The sequence below is a fragment of the Pleurodeles waltl genome, chromosome 9, assembly GCF_031143425.1.
Source record: "Pleurodeles waltl isolate 20211129_DDA chromosome 9, aPleWal1.hap1.20221129, whole genome shotgun sequence".
Taxonomy (NCBI): Eukaryota; Metazoa; Chordata; class Amphibia; order Caudata; family Salamandridae; genus Pleurodeles; species Pleurodeles waltl.
In genome coordinates this window covers 968,965,669-968,992,354 of record NC_090448.1, presented here as the reverse complement: position 1 = coordinate 968,992,354, position 26,686 = coordinate 968,965,669, and the positions used below count along the sequence as shown (strand labels likewise).

Genomic DNA, 26,686 nt, shown 5'->3' with positions numbered 1-26,686 from the left:
GGGCAGCAACAGAGAAGGAATGGACTATCTAAAAATCGGAATAATCAGAGCTTGGCTTGTGGATGACTCTGCCCCAGATTTAGCTGCCATTTAAATGCACTTGACGTATTAGGAAATCTCACCATCTTCTTAAAAGACCATTCTAACTGTGGATGAAGCCAGGGCGGGGTGGGGCAGAGGTGACTATATGTGAGCAACTTTTTCAGAGAAGAGGGGGGCTGAGCATAATGTCAAAAGGCTGAATGGAGAGTGGTCTGGTTGGTTGGTTTGACATGAATCACATTGCTTCTGGAAGTATCAAAGATCTAGCAGATGATCCCAAAGACCCTGGAATGCCCATAATTTTCAGGATAGGCAACAGATGTCATTTCTGGGTTTTTGATTGTCCTGCAAGTATTGGGTACATTGGAATTCAAATGGTTGTCTGAGTTGAAAAAAGTTCTTCACACTGTTGGGGATTAAGAAAGGATATCAGAGAAGAACAAGGTTGACCTGACAGAACTATCATGTTCCAACTCAGGCAATGAAATGGAGAACAAGAGATGATTCCACAGAAAATGCTTGCTGAACTTGATGTTATATCTCATCATCAGGCCCTTAACATTTCCATCTGAAAACAAAAAGTGTTTTGTAACGTTATCTGAACCCCTCAACAGTGGCAAATGTTGCTCTTACTAGCCTATCCAAAGTTAAGCCACCTATCTGCATGTTCTAGAACACCAGAAATTTATTTCAGGGCTTTTTGGTCCCTGTTGTGCTATCATAAATTTCATTGATGCTTTGCTTTGCCATCATGCTGTGTTGGGTATGCCTTGTCCTGCCTGTACACTACTTTAGTTACATGCTATTCTGGCTGCGCACTGTTCTTGTCTGTTCAATTATCCACTGCCCCACCAGTGAGCTGATCCAGATGTCCTGCAGGCTGTGCACTGGTGAGACTGCACAGCACTCCACTGGATTAACGTTCAAGCAGTGCTTTGTTGTCCAAGTGGCTCATAGGCGTAGGTGTGCACTCTGCTGCCTTCACACTATTCCAGCTGCCTGCTTTTCTGTCAGTACTCTATGCAGGCTCTATTGTGCATAAACTGCTCCCTGTAATGGATTTCTATGGTTAGATGGGCACTATGCTAGCTGTGTGTTGTCAAACTATGCACTGTCCTGGCTACGCACCTGGCCTCACTGTGGCTGCTGGCGTAAATGTAGCTGGTTGCTTGGTTAATGTTGCGCTGGTGATCTGCCTTTACTAACCTCTGCTTTGTTTGTTTTTTGCTTCTTCTTTTCTTTTGCTAACAAAGTTGAGTTGACCAAAGCTGACCTGCAAGGTAGAGGCTCATGTTCCATTACTCGTTCTGACTGAAAGTGTACAGTACCTGTCTCATGTCTGGTGGCGAGCGGGAAAGCCAAATCCCTCTACCACATTTTGAAATAACCATGTCTACTCAATATGGCATGGTACACTTTGTTGTGCAATTGCACACCAAAGGGGGGATTGTTTAAAATATGCTGGGAAGGGAAATTAGCAAATTATGCTGTGTCACCTGCTCAAAGAAGATAATAACCAATCATTCCTTTAATAGTGCCCACACTTGGAAACACCCTTTATTTCTAACCACACACAAAGAAAAATATTGGACTTTTACAAAAAAAAATGCTCCTTTGCAGAATTTCCTGCCATCTGCTCAATATCATGTAGTTTATTATGTCTTCTATTGCATAATAATGTTTGTCACTTGCTTCTTTTTGTTATTTATCTGGTCTTGCTTGTTGTAGAATTACCTGAGTGCACAGAGGTGCATGCATGGCACCACAGTGGAAAACGTGAGGCAGGGAAATGGTTCAGTTCATGTATTGTGCTATTCATGTCCTGTGCGTAACCTAATGTCTCATATTGTAACTATTCATGCATAGCTACTGCAGATTGGCAGGAGATTATATAAGTAGCTTTATCTCTGTCATTATGGGAGCCCAGGCAACATAATTATGCCAACACATTGACAACATGACAGTGACCACACATCACACATGGGGAATATTGAGCCACCAAACACATCTAACAGGGCCCTACCATTTTATTTTTATTAAACAGAGTTGATATTGTTGTCTTCATCCAGTAAAAGAGTCCTATACAGAACAAATTTCTCCCTGGAAAGTAACTTTGATGCTTCGAGACTCCACGTACCTCAGACCTTCCTGTCCTTCATTCACTTTATGCTCCACACCTTCCCTAAATACTTTAACAATATGGCGGATCGCCTTTCTCATCTTCAAAGTAATTACCCCCCATTTTAAGTATTAATCTGTTTTCCATCTTCGATTTGTTATACTTCCATCTCAAAGATTCATCTCCTTTCCCACGTTCAATGTGTTAACCCCATCTCAAGGACTGATTTTTTCTCCCAACTTCAGTGTATTTTATTTTACTATTAAGAATATATCTGCTTTCCCATCCTCAAAGTGTTTTGCTCCATCTTAAGAATGCACCTCCATTTCAATCTTCAAAGTTCTTTACCACCATCTTAAGCCATACGAATGAATCTCTTTTTCCATCTTCAACGTGTTTTATCATCATCTTAATAACTGATCGCTCTTTCTATCTTCGAAGTGTTTTACTACATCTTAAGAATTGGTCTCCTTTCTAATCTTCAAAGTGTTTACACTATCTTAAGAACTGATTTCATTTCCAATCTTAAAGTGTTTTACTTCCATGTTAAGTAGTACTTGCCCTCATGTTAAAAACTGATTTCCTTTCCAATATACAAAGTGTTTTACCACCATCTTAAGAACTAATCACTTTTTCAATCTTCATACTTTTTGCCCCTTCTTAAGGGGTGATCTTCTTTCCAATCTTCAAACGGCTTTACCCACCATTTTAAGAAATTATCTACTTTTCCATCTTCAATATGTTTGCCCCCATCTTAAAGACTGATCCCTGCTCCTGTCTTCATTGTGTTTTGTTCCCCTATTAAGAAATGATCTGCATTCCCATCCTCAAAGTGCGTTCCCCCTCATCTTAAGAAACCATCTTCTATTCAATCTTCAAAGTGTTTTATCACCATCTTTAGAACTGATCTCTGTTTCCATCTTCAGAGTTTTTTACCACAATCTTAAGAAGTGATCACTTTCCGCATCTTTAATATGTTTGAATTTCATATTAAGAACTGATCTACTTTCCCATCTTAAATGTGTTTTTCCCCCATCTTAAAGACTGATCTTGTATCCCATCTTCGATGTGTTTTAAACCAATATTGCTCATTTATCATCCATGCATGCCCTCAAGTCTCAGCCATATGCTGCAGAACGTTATCATTCAGGGCTAACCTGCATTACTGAAATAATCTACCTTGGTCCCTGACACACTGTAAGGGTTCGCTCTTAACACGTATGCTGGATGTGCATCTTTGCTGGTATTCTCAGTTCCTTGCTGCTCTTCTGGGTGAAACCCACATTCTATGCTCTGTGCTATACAGACATCAAATAGCGAGAGCAGGAAATACCCAGAGTAAAATAAGATCTAAGATGTTTAATGCTCACTTGTATAGCACAAACTCTGAGTTGTCTTTTTTGACCAAGTAAAGATGGACCCACAGACCTCTGTAATCTGTGCACAGCTCTGATTTATTTTGTCACCACAGACCCCACACGGCCGCCATCTCTGACTAAGCATTCTCCCAATTGTTGTTCCTCTTTGTAAGCTGTCAGTTTCCCCCTATCGGTTTCCACTATTAAAAAATCCACTGTTTCACATACTTCACCCTTGTGACAGACTTTGAGCAGAGAGGATAACTTGATGTCTTTTTGTGCTAGGGCAAATTCACAAAGATGATCTACATAATGAGTTGAATATTGGAGCGAGTTAGGAACAGAAAGAACTGACTCACCCACCTAGCTCAGAGCAAATTCCCAGAAATTCAATGGGGACAAAACTGATGAGATATACTCTGTTGGGAAACCAATGCACTCATTGCCTGAGGACTTCTGAAGGATAGATTGATACCTGTGGTCACCACTTATGTGCACAATCTGGTGGTGTGCTTGGACAAGGATCTCTCACTTATGTGTTATGTCAATAAACTCTCTTCATCCTGCTCTTCTTGAATGTGGGTGATTCGTAAAATGTCACCTTTTGTATCCTGGTACGCACGCTGGCTGGTGCTTCAGTGCACCATCTTGTGCAGATTAGATTACTGTAATACTTTATTTCTGGGGGCACAAGCCTATCTGCTTAACAGTCTCTATTTTATACAGGATGCCGCAGCTAAGCTGGCTTTTTCTCTCGGTCTTCGTCCACCTCTGCCATGCTGATTAGGTTACTCTGGCTCCCTGTACCAAAAAGAGTCATTTTCAAATCTCTCTGTATCACAAAGCAGTTCATCAGACAAGCTCTCAGTTCTTTTAACTCAAAATCCATTGGCATTTGCCTCAGAGATCTCTGTATCCAGCCATAGCCAACATCCTAGTTGTTTCTAAGTTTAACAAATCCAGGTCTGGAGACCGTGCCTTTTCAGTCTTGACTTATCTGCAATAGGACCGGCGGCCCATTCATGGAGATCCACCTCTGATCTATTTGCTGCTAGGAAGGCCCTAAATACATTTATGAGGTTTCAATTATTTACTGAGTTTTCCATTACTGTAACAAAAGTGGTATATAGCAAAAGAATACACAGTCACATCGCCACGCAGGACGAGTAAACCAACAAGGTAAAATGCAAACCCATAGGACTCCATGCAGGACCCACAAAAAATGAGGAGAACTTTGAACAACAGCTGGGTATAAATCTCAAAGAACAGACACAGAAGTGAGCAAGTAGGCAACAAATTCTAGGTAACTTAAGGTGGGAAAAAGAACACAACCGTCAAGAGGAGGAAGGGAGAAAGGAAGCACGCTCCCTCAGTGGAGAGAGGAAGGGGAGGGGGACACCCACACATGAGGAAATAAAATAAGATTTCCTGTCCTCAGCGCCTTCCAGGCCAAGTCACAATGACCATTCACTACAGGATAAAAATCAAGGTACCCCCCTCCCCCAATAAAGAAAGCAAAAAACAACATAGATCTATTTCTGACTTTCGAACCTATTTTTATGATAGCCACAACCAGGATACCTTTAACGTCTCAGTTATGCTCTGTAAATTCAACTCGAATAAAAATAAAATTAAACTCTATGGTGTACATTCCTCAAGTGGTGCTGCATTCCGGATGCCCGGCCTCCCTCCCTAGGACCGTGCTTTAAACCCATCAGGTGACATGCTCTGGCAAGTGAAGGCAGCACCCTTCTACCAAATGACACATCTGGAGGGTCTACACATACCAACGGGCCTGACATGGCAGAATTTAGTGCACGCCGCTTAGAAACATTACGGTCTCTGACAGAGACTTAAAGGCTCTCCGGTTGGCGGGTCATGGGATGCAGTCCCTTCCCCCAGCTCGCTGGCACTTTTGCATTCAGGTGCTGTCGCTCTCTCCCTTGCGGCACTTTTCGCGGCAGGACGGTTGCCTGTCGGCGGTGTTGGCTCGAAGAGCGGTCTGCCTGAGCTCCACTTTGGTCTCCTGTTAATTTTGCTGTCCATCATTTGTGGATTGGATTTTGAAAACACAGTCGGGATAATAACAGCTGCCCTAAATAGCCAGCCACCTGCCGAGCCTCCTTTTGCCTTCCTCCCTTTCCCTCTCCGCTAATCAAGCTCCATTGTTGGCGGCAGTCGGTGCCGCTGAGTTACGCGAGCTCGCGCCCCTCACACTCAGCGGGGCTGCGCGCAAAGCGGCCCTTCCAGCTGAAGGGCAAGAAGTGCGCCCGGGGCCTCCGCGTTCTGCCGCGTCTTCCCGCGAAATCTGTTCTTTCCACGTGCGTGTTTTACGAAGTGGCTGCATGAGGTAATTCAGTGCGTCACTGTCTGTGCTAACGGACTGCTGTAGAAGGGAGGCCTCACGTGCAGAACGCACAAGAGTCGACTTATAGTTCTGCTTTCGGACACAGTTAAGACAGTTGTGGCTCACGCAACCGGTGCCACGCACAGTAGCGCACCTTGCGTGGTGTGGGCCCAGATGCAAGCTAGGGAAACGCGCTCTTTAACTGCTTTTGGAGTAGCAAAATACAGCAGTTACCAGGTTTCAATGGGCCTCTCAGGGCTCTGGGTCTCTGTGACACTGCACCTGCTGCGACAATTATAGCTTTGTGTCCAAGAGAGCAGCTTCCGCTGTACATGGCATAGCAGAGCACATGCATGTTCGCATCCACTATGGGGGAGATTTGATCCTACGTTATGAGAGATACCTCAAACACTATTGCGTGTTAGAAAACAGGAGTGCATTCACTTTTTTGTGGTAGAGGGAAACGCTTATACAGCTTTTTTGGTAGGGATCAGAGCACATTCCATGTTTCTGTGAATTTACAAAGCAGATCTGAATCTATGCGAGAACAGACATCATAAACCTTTCTGGGCGCTAAAGAGCAGGGCTCATAAGCTGTGCGTGTGAGAGAGCAGTCCACATTTCTGTGGACTATGAAGCATATCTGACAAAGCTTAGTCCTCCAGGGAGAGAAATACAACTTTTTTTATTTTAAAAGTCAGAGTTAACACAACTTTGTGCACTAGAGAACAAAGCACATAGATCGTTCTGTGCCTGGAAGCAGAGGCTGTAGAATGTGAGCACTAGAGACCAGCACTCTTTATGTTACTGTGCGCAACGATCAGAACAAAGCGGTGAGTTCGGGAGCAGACCTTATGCAACACTGGCCAATATGTAAGAGAGCTCACAAAGCTTTCTATGCTAGGGAATGGATTTTGAATTCCTCCATGAACAAGAGAGTGGAGCTGCTCGTATAACTCTGTGAACTAGTGAAACACCTCTATTGAGCAGAGATCACGCAGCGTGGGGCACGCTAATCAATAGAGCTTTCATCTCTGAGCCCTGTGGTGAAGGACTAGTTAAGCTCTGTTTCTCCGAGAGCAAAGCTCAGACCATGATGGTCACAACTCAAGTGTTAATGTTTGAAAAGAACGGCTGGACAATCAAGAAACTCTCTCTCTCGCTCTGTATATATAGATGTTTATATATATATTTTTCTTTTTTTCTGATATATATTCTTTCCTTGTTTTAACATTTTTCTAAAAGTGATTTAGTTAGGACTGTGGTGCAGTTGCAGCGGAAGAGAGTTCCACAGCCTTAAAGACATGAATTTGGATGAGCGTCTGCTCTCTCTAGATTTGCTAAACCTAGGCAAAACAGCTAAGTTACAAGGGCAGAACACAATCTGGAAGGGTAATAAGGCTGGATCAAATGTCAAAAGTACAAGGGGCCGGGAACATGCTACATAGAGCCTTGAATTTAATTTAACTTTGTTTTTCCAGTGGTAGGCAGTGTAAGGCTGAAAGATGTGAAGAGATTGATTGGTGTTTTGAGTTATATAGTAGTAGCCGAACTACAGCTTTCTGGCTCATCTGCAGATGCCTAATGGTAGAGCGTGGGGTGCCAAGATAAAGAAAATTCCCGTAGTCCACGAGAAACATGATTGCCTGGACTACCATTTTTGGGTGGTGAGAGTCAGGGTCCAAAGAAACTTTCTAAGACTTCTTGACCTAGACATCCATAGTGAGATCATCATACATCTACATTCCAAGATTATTCACCACAGGCTTCGCCAGAGGAAACGGGCAAGGTGTTCTGGCCACCAGTCAGGAGACTAGAGATGAGGCTGGCTCCCTACCAACAGGACTTCAGTCTTCGCTCCATTGAGCTGAAAGCAGTTTTGTCCCATCCAGTTGAATACCGCTGAGAGGCAGCTCCCAAGATAGTCCAGAACACTTCCATGGTCAAGCGATAGTGAGAAAAAATAAAACTGGATTCAATAGGTACATGATAAAAGAGCTAAAGCAAAAGGTTCCACCAGGTCTGCCAACGTGCATACATAGATGTTAAAAAGTGCCTGACTCCGGGCCGAACCCTGAGGGACTCCACCTTTGCTTGATACAGGCTCAGAGAAGAAAGGATCATCGAAGACTTGAAAGCTGCACCCCTCCATAGAATAGAGCTTCTGCAGATGTGTGTACTAGAAATATAATGCACTTACATGTGTGCTCTTTAAAGTAAGTCCAGTTACACAGGACAAACCTGTTGTAGAGAATAGCACTCATGCCACTTTTTGTGCTGGGAGATGTGTGCACCAGAGAGCACCCCTTGTGGGCTGTAGAGAAGAGTTCAGACAAATATTTGTCCAAAGTTAAGAGCTAACAGTATGATAGACATAAGAGGGCAAGGATCATCAAATTATTTGAACATGACAAAAGAGCGCATACAAGTGCACGCGTGAACTGGGGGAAACATCGGTGTTTGTTAGAGGGCAGAGGCCGTATAACTATTGGAACAGAGAATAGTGCAATTGTGCCCACTCAAGAGTAACACAAACACGAATGCAGTGTAAACAAACATTCACTGGAAAATGTGCAAATCTTTTCTAGATATGTTTCTACTTATTCTCAAAGAGTTTCTTATAATTTTGAAATGATCAATAGGTGCTTTGGCTCCCTGTGTATAAAACTGTATTTCTGTCAAATCTGCAAAATGGGAGGCGTTGCTTTCCCAACATATTTCCAACTGATCACCTTACATTAGACCACAACACGTGAAAAAACATACAACGCTGGCGAAGACAGCTTGAGAAAATTAGCCTTTCATTTTTTTCATAACAAATAGTGTAGGGAAACATAACACGCTCTTTCCTATAGCCTACCAAGGCAGCCAGGTGATGAAAATGTGCCTTTTCCAGTTGTTTTAGGACATCGATTTATCTCTCTGTATCTTCTGACATCAAGGTCACTTGTACATGTAATAAAAATACACTCTCTCCTGCCAATGTAGGCCAGTCTTTGGCGGGAACCTTGCTATTTGGGTGCTCTCCAAGATAGCTCAGTGAGTTAGGTGTTCGCTGCCAAATATCAGTAGACCACAGGTTACATGTTTGAAATCTTGCACTGCTTAAAATCGAATTTTAGAAAGTGCCTTTTAATTGAGTAGTGGTAGTTCTTTACAGCGTCTAAGACTGAAAAAAGACAACACATACAAGTCGTGTATACATAGGAAAAGCTTTCTCATATTTATAAAGCACCCACGTCATTGGGATACTAGGACCCTCGCACAGGTCGACTACCCCTCTCATTCCTGGCCTCTTTCGCAGCCCACTGTTGAATTACTGAGAGCCACATATGTCTCTTCCAACTCGCCTCAGTCTTGACCTACGACACCCCTTGCTGTTTCCGCACAGGGCTCCCACAAACAGCTCTGCCAATTCACCCCAGGGTTGACCTGTATCACCTATCGCTGTTTTTATTTTTTGGTGGGGGGGGGGGGGGGCTCCTCAGCTCTGTCAACCAACCCTAAAAGCGAAATCGATGCTCCTTGCCACGTGAACACTTACACACAGCTCGGCGTATGGACCTCAATCCTATGTGTAGCACGTCCAGCAAATTCCTGTCCTAGGACAAGGACAGTTCTGCAAAAAGCATCTCAGTACTGACCCTCAAATCGCGCCGGACCAGCACTAGGACCACACACAGGGCTCTGGCCTTGCACGTGCCACCCCAGGCATTCATCACCCCCGCGCTGAGAGTACACCCCTATACTGACCCCCAACACATCTTGATATTTACTCTTGACATCGATTACAATGAATATGTAATTTTAAAGCTTGCTGATTCACGCACAGGTTGACAAAAAAGAAAACTTCCCGCCACTCAAATATTTTGCAAAACATTCATGCTCGGTTACTTTTGAATTTGTGTAAAGGCATTCGTTCTTACAGCTCCTTCAAACAAACCTATCAGTAGAATTGGCTTGAGTGATAACTAAAAGGAGGTTATTGAGAAATGATTTTCATGAGGCTGGTGACGTAGCTTGAGTTGTTAATTTACCAGATCTGTGTGCAATTAGCAAGTTTCAGGTGTGTCTCTTAGCTGCCTCGCCTTTCAACCATTGAAAGTTAAGCAGAGTGTCATTGAGTTAGACAGTGGTAAAGTCCAGCATTTGCAGCACTAGGAAAACAGTAAAAAAAATGACAAGAGCTATATTAAGAAGCTAAGAACAATACTCCAAGACTGCAGGAACAAATCACATCCACTCATCCTCTGTTAAACACACAGGTTGACCTACTTGAGAGCTGTTTTTACGGGTCGAAGCATGTACCACAAAATGGCGGACGGAGGCGACTTATACCGGCTCTGGCCTATGAATTCCGATCTGTGCTGTTTTCTTTATAGATCAGTTCATTCTGGTGCAAAAGTGACACCTGTTACGGGTCGCTTAAAGTATGGAACCCAAAGACACATCTAAATAAGAAAATATTTGTGCACATTATTTGAAATGTAAAATTCGATAGCCCATTTGCTGGGAAAGAGTACCTAAGAGTGCAGCACCCTGTGTACCATCTCTCATCGGGTCACGGACGGGTAGAAGGAAGCGGGGGACTTCATTGGCTCCACCTGGGATTAGACATGGTACTGGCACTCTCTGTTGCACTTCACCCCCCTCAGATGTGTTTAACCTCACCTGAATGGATTTTCCTTTGCACAGTTAACCTGCTTTGCTTGCTTCCTGTTTGCACACATGTCACTGCACTGGTCGGCGTTGCCTGTTTGGGACCATGATCGTGAGGCGGCTAATACTGCATGAAGCACACTGCAAGTGTCCCATTCATTCATCCATTCATTCAGTCGGACAGGGAGCTTTGAAAAAATAAGAAAGGATTGGCTCATCCATTTGCATACAGACTCCAGGGGGTTGATAGACCTGTCCTTCCACTGTGGAACTCACAAGGTTGTCGAAAAAAGACAATTTGAAAGCCCTTCTGTGTCTGTTTCTGAGAATATGTCCTGATCACGTGCAGAACCTTTAAACATTTTTTAGCAGAGTCCCATATTCAGACCAAATTTTATTTTTCTGTTTTTCTTAAAAGGGGGCAACCCTCAAAGTGACTGGTATGTTAAATAACCATGACCGATATGTTAAGGAACCATGGTGCTGCTGGGGGACAGGGGTGTCACCAGAAGCAGAAACCCACTGTCTTGTAGTTTAATCTAGAACGTTTTTCCCACACTGATGTATCTGGAAGGTGAGCAGATCGGAGGATGCTCGTTGACTCTTCTCCAACTATACTGGCCTCTAAGAGCACCAATGTACTGGAGAATCACCTAAATTCCCTAAAATTCCACTCAGCAACCACCAAGAATAGGACATCTCTCTAAGGTAACACTCGCGGGACCTGGAGCAAAGGAACATCTGTTCTGGGATTGTTCTGCAACCAACGGGCATGGCAGGAGAGACACATATGAGTGTTTGTTTACAAGACTGGCTCTTGAAAAATGGCCCATGCTCCCCCAACATATCACAGAGTAGGGATTAACTGTGACCTGTTTGACACAACCCATTATCGAATGTACTTAAAGGTTTAAAAATGGAGACCGCCTCTCACTGAATCACAGGCTCTGAACCTCTACATATGGGAGAAGTTCCTGCCAGTGTATCTTCGCTAAGAGTCAACATGTTGGGGCCATCAGTAGCCGGGTGTTAGTGAACAGCACAACTGTATCCCTGGAAAGGTGTATTCTTCTTTGGGCACCTCTGCAAGACTGCCAGCCCCATCAATGCAAGAGAGGCCTTGAGCATCAAGGCGTGAAAGCTCCTGCCTCCATTGGGACACCTATATTTTCCAATAGAGTACATTTGTCATCTCAGCCAAACTCAAATGGAGGTTAAAAAAACTGGAAAAGATTAGCAGAAGGGCATGAGGGCCCTTGTATAGCTAAAATCACAGATGCGCTCTCTGACTTGCACTTACACTCATTCATTTATTGTGAGACAAAATCCAGATACATATTTGACAGCAATAGCTCAGCCTTAATATTTCAAGGAGGGTTCTATCAATCTTCCCTTTGAAACAATAACTGGAGCAGAGGCTCAAGAGAGTGAACGCTACAAGCTGAACAGCACAGGGGCCTGTGGACCGCTAATATCACAAACTCACTCACACTCACCCTCTCAGAGTGAGTTCAAAATCCAAAGTGGATTGGTATCATCAATTGATCAGATTTAATCCTTCAAAGAGGGTTCTGTCACTCTTGGTGAAACAATACATTGTTTCCCCTTTGCAAATTATTCAGAAACACAGGCACTGTGCAGTCCCCAACATGAAATTGCCCTCTTCACAGTACGCCATATTGCTTCCTTTGACCTCAATTCCAGTGCAGTCACAGTGTTGCAAATACAGGAAGAGAACACTATTGTTGTGTGTCCCAAGAGTCCAATGGTACATGCATTTTTGGGACAGTGTAACTATTAGTATTCAACAACCTAAGGTATTTGAATTCTGCTTTCTAACCTACATCACTCTTTTCCTGGTTGTCCGTATGTTCAGTGCACGTGTTTCCCTTGTGTCTGTGCATCTTGTTCTTTGTTGCTGTTCTTGTAGTTGTGCATGAGCATAGAAAGGGGGATTCTTGAGGGTAATCTAATTTAACGAGGAAGCAATGACATGAATCAGACTTTAAATTTAATGCCAAAAGGACACAAAAACACAAAATTTGCATCAATGTCCTTGCAGTTCACTGTTTCAATAGCTCTTCAGGGACCTTTTTTCCAGTTTGAAGCACTTTTGATCTGGCAGGTAAGGGAAGCATGGAACAGAGATGTTATCATATTCCCTGTCTTAGAGAATATAGGGCCTTATTTAGAGTTTGGCGGACAGGATCTCCATCACAAAATTAGTGGATGCCCTGACCAACATATTATGAGTGCGTATTATCACCTATGTCACTTATAATATGGCAGAAGGGATATCCATCATGTTTTGAACAGGTACTTGTCATTCAACTACAGATTCCATGTACTCCCCAATAAACTGTATGTCCCATGCAGTTTTCCTACTAATGTTATATGGATGACGATGATTTGTAGAGATGCAGTGGCTGACATTAGAAGGTGTAATTTATTCAACGGTGAAAATGATTTACACCAGTTTATTGATGACAAATGATTTAATGAAGGTTGTTTAATGTTGCTCCACTAAGGCTAGATCAATGCCAGAGTTTAAAGATAAACACCAATGTTTTCCCATTTAGATTAATTCAATTAAACTCATTTCATTCGGCTAGCCCCACAATTTGACTAGGGCTGTGTGTAGTTGTTTAGACATAGGCTTCGCTAAGTGCATATGAAACTCTATGTAGGCCAGATTTTTCTTTTCTCATCATAAGTTTAAATAAGTAGCAAGCGTTTTGCCTATCAGTATATATATTGTGTACCTTTTTCCACAGCTGATTCAACCATGGAAACATATGCAAGGAAACCACTCAACAACTGTGCAATCCCCTAAATCTGGGTCCAGCACTGTAAGCAACCATGGACACAGCTCTGTGAAATTTTCCTACAGGTTTCCTTGCAGTTTCAATGGCTACTGAAAAGCGAGACCTCATACCAAATAATTTGCATTTTTGCATTCTTTGTTTTGTTTAAAATCCGACGTGTTCATGAAAACTAAATGTGTATTAAACTCCAGAGTCATCAAACTGCTTCGAGGCCAATTCAGTGTACATACCTGGGCTTCTTATGCATTGCCTGGGTCACTGGAACACAGCCCTTGTCACTGAATCCCATCCTCAATGAAGCCCCCAACCACCCAATCCCACAGGAAGTCATTAAATCCACTCCTTGGTAAATGAAATCCAGCCCTAATCACTCGATGAAGGGTTTAGACACTTCAACCTACCCTCTTCACTTTCATTGAACCCTAGCCTTAGTTAATGGATCTCAATCAGAGTCATTGAATCCTGGCTTCAGTAACTGAATCCTAACCATAGTCTTTGAACCTTAGCTTCTGTTAGTTACAGAATCCCATCCACAGTCATTGCACTTTAACCTTAGTTGCTAAATGTCTGCAAATGTGTTTGAACTCTAGCACCAGTTACTGAATCCTTGCCACAGTCCTTGATCCTCCAACCTCAGTTTCTGAAGGTCATCCTCAGTTATTCAGATCTGGCCTCGTTGACTGAAATGTGGCTACAGACACTAAATTGTAGCATGAGCCAATGTTCCAGTGTCTCAGGCACTGAATTTCAACAGTGTCAGTCATTAACTCCTAACTAGGGTTGGGCAAAATTGTCTGTTCCACTGGTGGAATTGACAAAATGTTGGAGACTCTGTTCTGGCCAAATTCTTCCAATCACTCCGTGGCATATTTGTTTCTCACTTGTGGCTCCAGATGGTAAGTTGGTGAGCGTGAGTGAGATTTGGCATCCCGTAGCACAACTTCCAATCACTAGGAGGACATTGGGTGAAATGTTTCTAACAAGGGCGGTCATGACCATTTGCGATCAGAAGGTTGCAACTCGAGTAGAAAATCCACTCAAGCGGCAGCAAAATCAGTTCGAATAGTGGCACTTTGATGTTTCAGTGCAGAATGCATTCCTGGCTCTAAATCACAGCGGAGACAGCTCAACATGCCTATTTCCGCCCATTAGCTGAACTGCGCAGAATCTTGCTGAGTTTTTATGGAAGTCCCGGAATTTCATGCAATCAAGTTCCACGAGTTCTGCCCGCCCCTAACCCTAACCTTAAACTTTGAATTGCAACCTTTGTTATAACAACACTACATCAGTCACTGAAACTCAGTTTTGGTTACTGATATCCAGCCTTGGCCACTGAATTTTAACATCGATTACCATATCCCAAACCTGATTTCTGAATCTCAGGAGCTATCACTTAATCCCTTACACAGTCACCAAATCCCTAAATTTTTAGTCACTGAATCCAAGCTTAAGGTAGGAAATTCCATCATTGAAAATTGATTCCCACTTTCTGTCACTGTATTCCACCAGCAGCTTTAAATCACAATCTTATTATCCAAAACCTGGTCCTAGTCACTAAATATAAGTTTCAGCCACAGATTTTAAACCTGTCAGAATAATATCCACTATGAATAAGTTCTGAACTTTAGTAAGAACACTTTTAGCAATGAAATCTCAGTCTCTTAATCTCAGCTCATGCACTAAATCCAATAATTGATCATTAAATAATCACTGCAAATCCTTAACACTAAAAGTGGTGCCTAACCTGTAGAAATTGAATCACAAGAAAAATCACTGTATATTGGTTATAGGCACTGAATAAAAGCCTTGAAGTCTAAATACTAGCCTTGGGTGTTACTAATTTCCATACCCAGTTATGAAATCACAATTTCCGACATCGATTTCCACTCACTCATTTGCTGAATTCTAGCATGTCTCAGAAAATATCAGTTTTAGTGATGGAACATTGACATAGGTTGGAAAATCTCATTTCTGGTCACCAGTTTCATTCACTAAATGACAATGTCAGTTACTAAATTCATGCACGGATTATTTAATCAAAGACTAGCTTTAATAATTTAATCCTGCTCTCATCTCGGTGCTAAATTAATTCTAGATGTAGTCACTAAATGTCAGCTTCAGTACTTGAATTGGCTCCACAAGTTTCAAAACCCCAAACATATAGATAGTTTGTTTAAAAGGAAGAAGTCAAGGATACTTTTTGTTTATTCAAAGAATCCTCAAACTCAGATTCTTAATTTCCTGGCCTACAAACAACTAGACAGCCTCAACAGAGTTGGACTCCTGAATCTTGAGGGTGAAGTTATGCTAACCTGAAGCTATGGTATGTGTAAAGAATTGAGTTATTAGTTGAGAGGGGTGAAAGCCCACTCAAATAATTACTCGATCCATGTCTGGATGAACCACAAAAGTTAATACATTTATCTGTGCGTAGCCCTCTTGTGGCCTGGAACAAAACCCTTTTAGTCAGGCTTAATTTAGAGGAAATCTGAAAAGTGTTTATGCAGCACAGAAACAATAATAAAGTGAGAACACAAGAAAAATCCCTAACAATTTAGAAATATATAGTAGATTTTAATATATAAAATTAAATCAAAGCAACAAAAATATGATCAATAGAACCAGAGATATCAATTTTTAAATTTTAGGTGAAAATAGCACCAAGATGTGCAACGAGCTCTATGGTACCAGGATCATTTAGGGCCACCATTAGCTTGGAATAAAGATACCTTTGAAAACATAGAGTTAACATTTTGCTTAAATATATATTTTTGTGCTGTACCCTGTGACACGACTATGCAGTGTTGCACTGAGTTTGTTAACCTAAATATATTGTACCACAAACTCCCTATCAATGACATCCAACTTTATGCAGTTGTATAAAGATAGCTCCAAAACTTAATTTCACATGTTGTTTGCACTGCACCTGAGAGAACATTGATGCTTAAGTTGTAAGACAGTGATGTCATAAGAAGCGAACCAGTGAGTTGACCTGAAATCTTTAGATATTACTCCTCAATTGGGAGTACTTCACCCGCACCTATACTTTTCTTTGTGTTTGGATATTTAAGCTTGCTTTTCGTAATAAGCTCACTACCGCTTAACATGTACCTAAATGTAATGAGAACACAATAACCCTCTGAGCTACTGACACCTGGCAGTGGGACAACTTGACAGCCCTGGACCACTCAAACTAGTTTGGAATGTTTGATTGTACGACGAATACTCAAGCAGCTCTGTGCTGCATGAACGATGTCTATTATAGCACCTCTGATCTTGCCTGTTGCATACCCCTTGGCGTTCCTCTTGTCGTACAACCTGATTCACAGACGCCCTTTCCCCAGTCCCTATCCCACTTGTGAATACAATTCCGATCAGTTACAATTCCGCATTACAAATTCATATCAGAGGCCATGACCAGTATCCCGAACAACAGACTGTTCTTGCTTAATACTGTTCTCAACAAATGCACAATCAATTCAGAATGCACTGCAAGACGTGTCCCTCGTGCATCACTCCTTGCAATTAAATTGCTAATGCAGTGTTGCTCTTTATGTCCATATAAAAACATGGTTTCCTATTTCCAAATGAATCTCCTAATCTTGCTAAGTGGCAAACTAACTTCAGTTAACAGAATAACTAACAATGCAAACGAGAAAGGTTTAAGTGGATTCAGACCCCGTTCTGATGGTAGACACTGCCTTTTTCCAGTTTCTGGGACACCTAAGGGTATTATTTAGTGAGTGGCCCAAAAAAGTGTCCCATAAGCTCTAGCATCTGACACATGTTGTTGGACTGACACCAAAATATGTTTTAGGTTAGCTTCCCCAGCCCGTTTTTCAAAAGTAAAAGCTATAATAAGTAGTAGTTGCATTAACAATTAGGATGTAACTCGAGTGTATATTGTGAGTGTCAGATGTGAAATAGCATGGATTAAACACACAACAGCAATTGAGGATAGGCAGAATTGTCTATCTATATCCATCCTGTTGTGTGTTTGTGTGTTTTGTGGTGTGTTCTCTATGGCCTCTCTTTCCTACTCTTGAATCCTATCCCTGCATGCCTGAGAATGGTATTGTCTTGCTTTTGCATGCCTTGTGACCTGATGAGGACTCTAAAATGCTGTCCAGGGCCTCTTGTTGGTGCGTCCTTCATCTTTCCTTCTCATGGCCTTCTGTCGCTCTTTCTCCTCCCACTTGCTCCTGGTCTAGGTCCCAGCACCACCTGCCAAGATGATTCCTGCGCCAACCAAGGTGTGTGCATGCAGCAGTGGGAAGGTTTCACCTGCGACTGCTCCATGACTTCATACTCGGGCAAGCAGTGCAACGATCGTAAGTACCTTCAAGCATGGCTTGACTTTTGTTGTGATAATATTGATGGAACTTTGGGCACTGAGGCATCAAATGAGCTATTGGTCTGGTGGCATGTTAAGACTCCAAGAGCAACGTGCTGTTATGAGTTCTAGTATATTACAGAGGTCTGGGGGTGCAGTGTTTTCATTTAGGTTTTCCTTTATTAAGCCAGGCACTTTAGCCTAATCTGTTTAATTGAACCTGACTTAAAATATAATGCCAAAAGTACAATAGTTTGTAGTATGAAAAACCAAAACCTGGAAATGAGTGTCACAGGAATTAAATTGTTATTTTCATAGGTTGCATAGCGTCTCTTGCCGTTACGGTGATCTGGAACTGGTGTTAATCTTTCAGCCTTATTTTGTGATGCATAGTTACACTTGATCCAATATAGCTGTGGGTGTACAGGTTCCAGAATGGTTAGTGTTTTTTTTTTAAATTGTTTTATTGAAAGTCACATATGTGGTGAGTTGACAACTGCGAAATCATCATCCAAGCTTTCTCATTTACCTTTTGAATCTGAATATTAACCATTCAAACTGCCTAAATTGAACATCTGAATTGCAGCCACCAATCCTCAACAAACACAATAAACTAATTGCTGGAACAAGTGAATATGATGAAGATAATTCTTGCATTTAAAGTTCACAGGCTGCAAGAATATAAAACCTCTTTGGTGCCAAGGTTATTGTGTGCATGTATTTTGTTAAGTTTAACATTTTTAAACAATTCTGACTTAAACATACGCATACCTTTACTAGATGAGACGAGATAGTTGGGGAATTTTTGACACAAAGCCCCAAATACAGGGGAATCCATGGTTGTCCAAGTTGGTGAGAGGAATGTCAGATCTTCAGGATGCTCATAAGAGAAACAGACCTACAATGCATCTATTAATACATTATTTCCATAGCCAGTGGTTAATGCAATAATTTGGCATGTCTCTGAACATTTAAGTAAATGGTGTAAAGCCAAGGCCTCGACTAGTGGAAGGCAACATTCCCTCCAATGCGGTTTTGTATGACATATTCTTTGTCGAATTAGCAAATGCCACTATATGCTGTAATATAGGGAGTGATTTTAAAAACTGCCCAATATTTATTTGGAATGTCAGCGTAGAGAGGCTACCATGATCACAACATTTGTGCCTAATTTATTAGTGTGCAACAAGGTTCCCTATTGCCTCAAGAGTAAAGCACAACTTTTACATTCTGTATAGTATGTTGACAAACTGTTATTGGGCATAATACATTTTCTGCAATAAACTCACTCCAAAGCAGATGTTATAAAGAAATAGAATTGCTGGATTGGAAGAGCAAAGAGTTAGAATTTGAGCTCATGGGCAGCTTTAAAATTAGTGTTGGCCTGGGGATTACTGAAGTCGAACCAACAACATTGAGGTTACTGCAGGTTAAGATATCATTAATAGTGCAGGTTAGATGATATATTACGTTTACGATTAGTTGCTCTTCACATTTTGATCTAGAAATTTGCTCTCCCTGTGCATTTTTGCATTTGTACCCTTTCTTTATCCGGCATAGAGCGCAGTCCCTACATTCGTCTGCTCCTACAGTACTCTTTAGATTCTCACTTTTAGTTTTTCACTCTGGATGCAGCACAGTCATGTTATTTTATTTCTTCCAGAATACAGTGGTTTGGAAAATAAAACACTGTGACTGGATTGGAGAATATTTTGTTATTTAATAGCAGATGTTACTGGTTTATCGACTATTGCCGTAAAAGTAATTTTTGTCATATTTCACAACTATTCCACAAGAGTTCTGTTATTAAATTACAAATTTAATAAGGAGGTCCAGATTGTCCAGTTTTATTCCACTCAAGTTTGCTGCCCCAGCTAAACGGTTGGGTCAAAAACTTGACTAAGTCACTGTTATCAATGGCTTACCTGGGATAAACTACACCTGAGCTCTCAAATCCCCTGGCTACACGTCGATATTGTTCAACTTGTCCATATTTTTGCTTTGTATTCTTGGAATTGTAGTCCTATTGATCACATTACAAAATCAAGACAGTAACTCCACCGTGTGAATTAAAAACCTGGACTGGGCGAGCTACTCATTCATGGACCTGGGGATCTTGAAAGCTCTGCAGGATACAAGCATGGTTTATGTATGAAACAAACACTATACCAGGACTTTGGAGGCTGAAGTCCCATAATTGAAAAAAAGAATGTTCTTATTTTAAAGTGTGTGTTTTTATGGAGGTTCACTGGGTTGTAACAAAGTGGAAAACAGCTTCCTATAACCCAAACCAGCAAGCTCCAGTTAAAAAAAATCATATCCTTTTAAGCTCTCTCACGTGATTCAAAAGTCCATCCTTTATTAGTGCAAACAAGTTTACACTCAAGTTACTCAATGAACCACCATTGCTGTTTACTTCTGTATCATCACAGCATCGCCACTGTCCATCCTACTTTCATGGATTTATTAATATCCTGGTCATTTATGTGGGAGCAATTGTACAAGCTAACGATGCCGCAGAATCACTGAAAAAAATATTTATAAAAAATAACTTTTTCCTCTGATTGCTTCAATGTTATTTGTATCCTTCTGGGTTCCGGCTTTTTTAAACAATCAGGTTACCATTTCTCAATGTATAATCAAACAACTGACGTTTTGTTGTCATTTTTGGGGAATGATTCTCCTCACGGCATATAACTTATCATGAACTTTGGCATTAGAAAGGCACAATATTTAGGAACTTGGGTATGGGCGGATAATCCTTTTTTATAGCCGCAAATGCTCAGATTTGGACTTTATGATCAAAAAATATTTTTTCAATATACAAAGCCCATTTTGCGATTTGGTAACAAGTTGCTTAGTTGGACTATGCATTTAGAAGATTTAATAAATCGCGTGATACTTCCAAATAATGAATCTTTAAGGAATGTATCAATTGCAGATGAAAAACAGTTGCAAAGCATTGAAATGTTACTGTCTCCCTTTGGGACCCCTTCCACTTTGTGGATGTAAAAATCAAGTTTTTGGGGGAGTTGGTGGAGGTCTGAGGGACCACTTTCTACTCTCAAACGTTTAACAAAGATGCAAACTTAAAAAAAATAAATAAAAAAAACTCAGCCTTCTTTCCTTTAAGGAAAACAGGCTGAATTAAAAAAAAAAGCCTATTATTTAAAAAGTGATCACAGTTATATTGATCTGCTGCCTCAGCAGGCCACCATCTCTGTGATAGCCCACAACCGCAGTGAGTTACAATGTGCAATCTAACTCATCAATATTGATGTTGCAAGAAAGGATTGCTACTAGTTATGATTTGGTGAACTGACCTACTTATACGTAGATTGGTTTACAAAATTCTTTAATGGTCAATTCCTTAGTGATCGTACATATGGTCCCAATTACCAGGTGAAAGCGAAAATAACTTCTGAGAAAAAATGTAAATGCCCTTCTATATTTGTTCAATAACTTCAATGCATATTTTGAATATTACAACTGTGATGTTCGTGTCTGTGCTCTTGGCATAGTTATTTTTTGCTTGTTTAAAAATGTCAACTCCCACGGTAAGTGATACATGCAAAGTAAGTGACACTGGTCAAGACACCGAGGGACCAAGCAGAACGCCTACAGGTACGTCACATTCTTGCCTTCAGTAAATGGATGTCTAGAAAATGTTGCCAGGTGGGATGGCCTAATTTAAATCTCATCTATTCACTTACAAATGAAATTGTGGCACGTGGCAAGGACACAAAATACCTTTCTGATGTTTGTTGTGTTAAGCGTGTATTCTCACTGTACAGTTATCCATCATATAAATGGATTATCCTCTACACAACTAACAGCAGATATAGGCACTAACGTATATGTTTACCCATTTGTGGATGTTGCTTGATATATTTTCATAACAATCAACGCTCATTTTCAGGCTAGATTTGTTTTTTTCGTTAGTATCGATCCCTCATCATGAAAATATGTCATACTGTTGTGACCAACACTTTCTATGTGTTTGTAATTTGCTATATTTTATATTAACATGTTCTGTTTACTACATTTGTGGAATCGCAGTGAGAAGCAGATAATAAATAGGGTCTAATTACGACCTTGTTGGATGGGATAAACTGTCACAAATGTGAAAGATATCCCGCCCGTCGTTTTGCAAGTTCCATAGGATGTAATGGAACACGTAATATGGCGGGTGGGATATCCATCACGTTTGTGACAGAGTATTACATCCGCCAAGGTCGTAATCAGGCCCATCGTCTTAGACACATTTTCTTTCACTTTCTCAGTCTCTCACTCTCCTTTCTTTTCTCTCACTCTTTTTGCTTCCTCTCTCATTTTCATTCTTTCTCTATTTGTAGCTTTCTCTCTCTTCCTTCTCACTCCACATCTCTCTCCCCTTAATTTTCTTTCTTTCCAATCCTTCTCTCTACATGCATACTGAATGTATGTACAGAGTGAAAGCAACACAAAGGTAAGAGAGAGTGGATTGGAAATAAAGAAAGGAGAAGGCAAGGGTACATGTGTACACATCAGTGACTCTCTCTTAGTTGCTAATCTCACTCACTCGTTCCCAGGTTTGTTAAATCACATTGCACACACTACCCAGTCTTTCAAGCATTTGTGCACTTGTTCTCATTACCACTTTGTCCTTTCTTCTGGTATATTACTAATGCCTCAAATCATTCACACAAGGTAAGGAGTTCCCTTGGGAGCTATTCCCCTTTGTGAAGGTAAAAAAACACAATTGTTGAAGATTAGACAGTGGAACATGGAGCAACTGTCAACTCTTGAACAAACAAGAAAAGTAAACTTTTCTTTCCAAAGACAATCCTATTTCTTTTAAGGAAAACAGGCTGCATTTAAAAAATACATAAATTATTGAAAGACAGTCATAGTCATGGTGGTCTGCAGGACACTATCCCCGTGATGACCTCCAATAGTAGTGAGTTGCAATTTGCGAACTACCTCATTAATATTCATAATGTAAGTTTATGCTTTTTACAAACCGCCGGTTCTGAAAAAACTTTACTGGTCACAAATACTGCTCACAGTTTGTAGCCAGGTATTAGTACATCTGGCCATAGCTCTCTTTTTTTGGTTCCTGAATGTTGGTTTTATAGATTTCTTTTTTATGAGTGACAACAGTCCTTTTACACTACACAAGAAAGCCTCCAAGTGGAGGAAATCGAGAAAGGAGTTTAGGAGCTACTCACATTTCCATTAGAAGCATAGACACAAAGATCCCAATCAGGAATGCTCTCCACCAACATCAAAACCGGGATCACATGTTTCTGCTGAGTCCTTCCCTCCTATTAATGCACCTTTGCCAATTGCTTCTAATGGCCCTAAGAGCACAGATGAGGAGACTGTGATAAGTATTTTCTTAAAGCCTTGTCCAGGTCCTTTTGTTTTTATTCCTCCTGTCCCCCATACTGATTCAAATAATTTCATAGAGGTTACAGAGGGTCTTGATTTTTCTAAAGACTTTGATGTGATTCCTTGTAGTGAGTTTAGGGAATGTTATATTAAGAAGGAGGTTCCTCGAGAGAGTGCTGGACAGCTTTGCATAAATATAGGAGTCACAGATATTGCTCTCCCTTTCGCCTCTGAGGAGCACAGAGTGTCAACTCTTATACAAGATAATTTTGTCCATGATTCAAAGGTCTCTTTCTTCATTATGATACTAAGCCAATTCTCCTGAGAGAATCTAAGGATCCTGAAAAGGCTTCTGTTTCTTCCTTTTTGGGCTAAGATATAGGCTTTGAATTAATATAAGGAGGACTTTCCAGATTCCCTCCAAGTTGTTTCTCTTCTTTTCCTGATATAGTACTCATTCACTGCCTTTCAACAACTTAAATCCACTTTAAAACATGCTCATTCAACAGCATCTTTGTATTCATAGCCCAAATGTATTCTACTGACTCTGCTCAATCCCTTTGTTAAATTATTTTTGTATTGTGTGTTTTCCTTAATGCAATGGTATTCAACATTAGAGTTAGCTAATCTAAGTATTCACATTCATTTTTTCTATGTCAATGTTTTGTTTTATCCCTGGGAGACACGGAAGAGCTTCCGTGTCTCCCCCCCCCGCCCGACACCCGCCCTTAGACGCCAGGGATTTCACTTGGGGGGGTCACCCCCCCCCTAGGAAAACGGGCAGCCCGCTCCCTCCCCGGTGGCCATATTTTAAAAATGTAATGTTGGGGCCCCCTGGGGGGGGGGGGGTGGGGGGGTGCAATTAAAAAAAAAAAAAAAATGACGGTGTCGCCCATAGGCAGGGCGACCCCCTGTGGAGGCAATATTTTTTTAGTAGTTGTAGGGTTTCCCTGGGGGCCATTTTGGCCCCAAGGAAACCTACCAAAAAAAATACATATATATATATATATATATATATATGTATATATATATATATACATATATATATATATATTTTTTATATCAAGAATTAGCAGTGCACTCCATCGAGGGAAAGTTTCTCGTTTTTATTACTCTTTTAAAGACTTGAAAACAAAAAGAACAACGCGTTTCGACCGTCTGGTCTTCTTCGAGTTCACATGTTGTTACTATGGCGAATCCTATTTATGGTGCCACTTCATTACTAATTACATTGCATTCTGGTAATCGTAGTTTCTGCCGGAATAAATAGGATTCGCCATAGTAACAACATGTGAACTCGAAGAAGACCAGACGGTCGAAACGCGTTGTTCTTTTTGTTTTCAAGTCTTTAAAAGAGTAATAAAAACGAGAAACTTTCCCTCGATGGAGTGCACTGCTAATTCTTGATATAAAATTAATTCACATGGGATCGGCTCGCCCACAGCGGTAGCACCGGTATTGTGAGAGCGCGGTGCCTTTGAATTGGAGTCGCTTTGATATATATATATATATATATATATATATACATACATATATATATATATATATATATATATATATATATATATATATATATATATACGAATGAGTAATGTGCTGTATCATTCATTGATTTTTTTTTCTTTTAAAAATATTTTCCTTTGGGTTGCATCCATATCTGCATTTTTGTTACATGTAAATGAAGTATACTTTAATATTGCTTGTTCATTCATTAATTATTATAGGTACAAGAAACATAGACAAGAGGCAAAGCTCAGTTATGTTAGGTCCTGATTACAAGTTGGGCAGTTAATTTAGTCCCATACATAAAACCCTCTTTACTCACAGGATGAAATTATGAGTTTGGTTTTAGTTAATGCATCCAATAAATATCCAAAGCGTTAAATGCTCCAACATTCACTAAATTTCGAAATTTAACAAGGGAAAAAAATATGGTATTAACTGTATCATTTTGGTGTGTTAAACACCAAAATCCACATGTTAATCCGCATAATCTCATAAAAGGTGTTGTTTACTGCACCCAATAATTAACATTCTCCATGGTATCTTTATTTATCAGGAGCGATAAATAATGCCTCAACTTGTAATCAAGCCCATATTCTTCATTACACTGGATCCTACTTTTTCTAGCACATTTCCTTTTTCCTGGGATAAGGAGGCATTAATATTTACTTCCTTGGTTGTCTAGAAGGTCGACTGTCTTGCACCTTCCTGTGATGGAAGGAGTAAAAAAGAATGTTTTTAGCAGTAATTAAGGATTAAAAGAAGCTCCAGAGTTAGAGCCCCTCATTGATTAGAACTGGGACAAGAAAGAATAAGACTTAGGGCCTCATTATGAGTGTGGCGGTCCGAACACCCCCGACACTCGCGTGACAGTCGGACTGCTGCAAGCATGTTGGTGGTCAGAGTTGTACATAGCCAGGGCGGCGCAGAACTCAGCGCCGCCTGGCTGATTACAACTCCTCTCACTGCTAGGCTTTCCATGGCGGTTTCACTGAGAGGGAAAGGCTGGTGGTGAGGGTGTGCTGTGGGCCACAGGGACATGGCAGGGCCAATGTAGGGACCCCCTCTGCCGAGCACCTTCGGAATGCACACTGTCTGCTTTCCGTCTTCTTTGCAGACAGTGCGCATTCCGAGGGTGCCGGATGGCCCCCTCTGTGCTGCAAGATAGCACTTGGCACCCTTAAAGGAGACGAGTGCTATCTCGTAGCACTGTTCCTGCCAGTCTGACTGGTGGGAATGTTCTATTGCAATGTTTCTGCTGGCAGACTGGCGGAAACATTGTAATAGTACAGAGGGAACACCACCACCATGGCAGTGGTGTCCTTCCTGGAAGTTTGGGGGGGCCAGTGGTGGGACTGCCAAACTCATAATGAGGCTGGTAGTGTCTTTAAGATTACTGGTAAGTAATTTGACCATTTTGCCCTGCAAACATTCAGGAAACCTCCATTATGAATACTCCAGTCACTTCTGCAGAAGCAACTCTTGCAAAATGCATCCTATATCCTCAAGAAAGGGTAACCTGGTAGTAACTGTTTAATTTTCTAGGCTGTCAGTTTCACAGCTCCTCATAGTTTTGAACCTAAAGACCTGATAAGTATCACTAGTTTGTACTGCGGGCCATGTTTACTGTCTATTCTTTCTGCAGTGTATGCTGGATGAATCAAATGCTAATGGGGGAAGGGTTAGCGGATAAAAGCGGCTGCGGATTCTTTGGGCCACTTAATGCACTAATTACGAGCTGTCTCTGGAAAGATGGCCGCCAACTGATCTCCAGTGGAGGGGAGCCGAACACAAAGACACATCTCCATAACATTATACGCTCCCTACACAGCAGCTGATATTAAAAGGCTGAGCTGCCAAACAAGGGGATTAGTCAAATGTGCTAATTACACTGATTCGTATAATGAGCCCCAGGGGCAGGCGGAGGCGTTTGACTTCTAGCTACGTAGTACCTGAATGTAGGAGCTCGATCGTCGAGCTGGGGAAAGGGGCAAGGCCAGTTTTGATGCTCTGACTTTCATTCCCTCTGCTGATTGGGCCTTACCATACAAAAAATCCCTCACTGGAGATTCGTTTTGTGTTGCTAATTGGCAAACAGGTTGGACAACAATGGGACAAAGGGCATGC

General features: G+C 41.2%; 1 protein-coding gene across 28 annotated transcripts in view; it reads left to right on the top strand.

Annotated features, from left to right (window-relative positions):
* The window catches only part of NRXN3 (neurexin 3), a 1,990,994-nt gene that overhangs the window by 1,083,396 nt on the left and 880,912 nt on the right, over positions 1 to 26,686 (top strand). For 15 of the 28 annotated variants that reach the window (XR_011198826.1, XR_011198824.1, XR_011198822.1 and 12 more), the window contains 2 exons: positions 1,296 to 1,322; positions 17,562 to 17,681. Coding sequence is in view for 22 of the 28 variants with exons in the window: in XM_069208385.1 (XP_069064486.1) it covers positions 1,296 to 1,322; positions 17,562 to 17,681 (147 nt within the window). In the remaining 6 variants the exon portion in view is untranslated. The remainder of the gene's footprint in view (positions 1 to 1,295; positions 1,323 to 17,561; positions 17,682 to 26,686) is intronic. The other 13 variants (XR_011198825.1, XR_011198823.1, XM_069208383.1 and 10 more) reach the window with 1 other exon arrangement.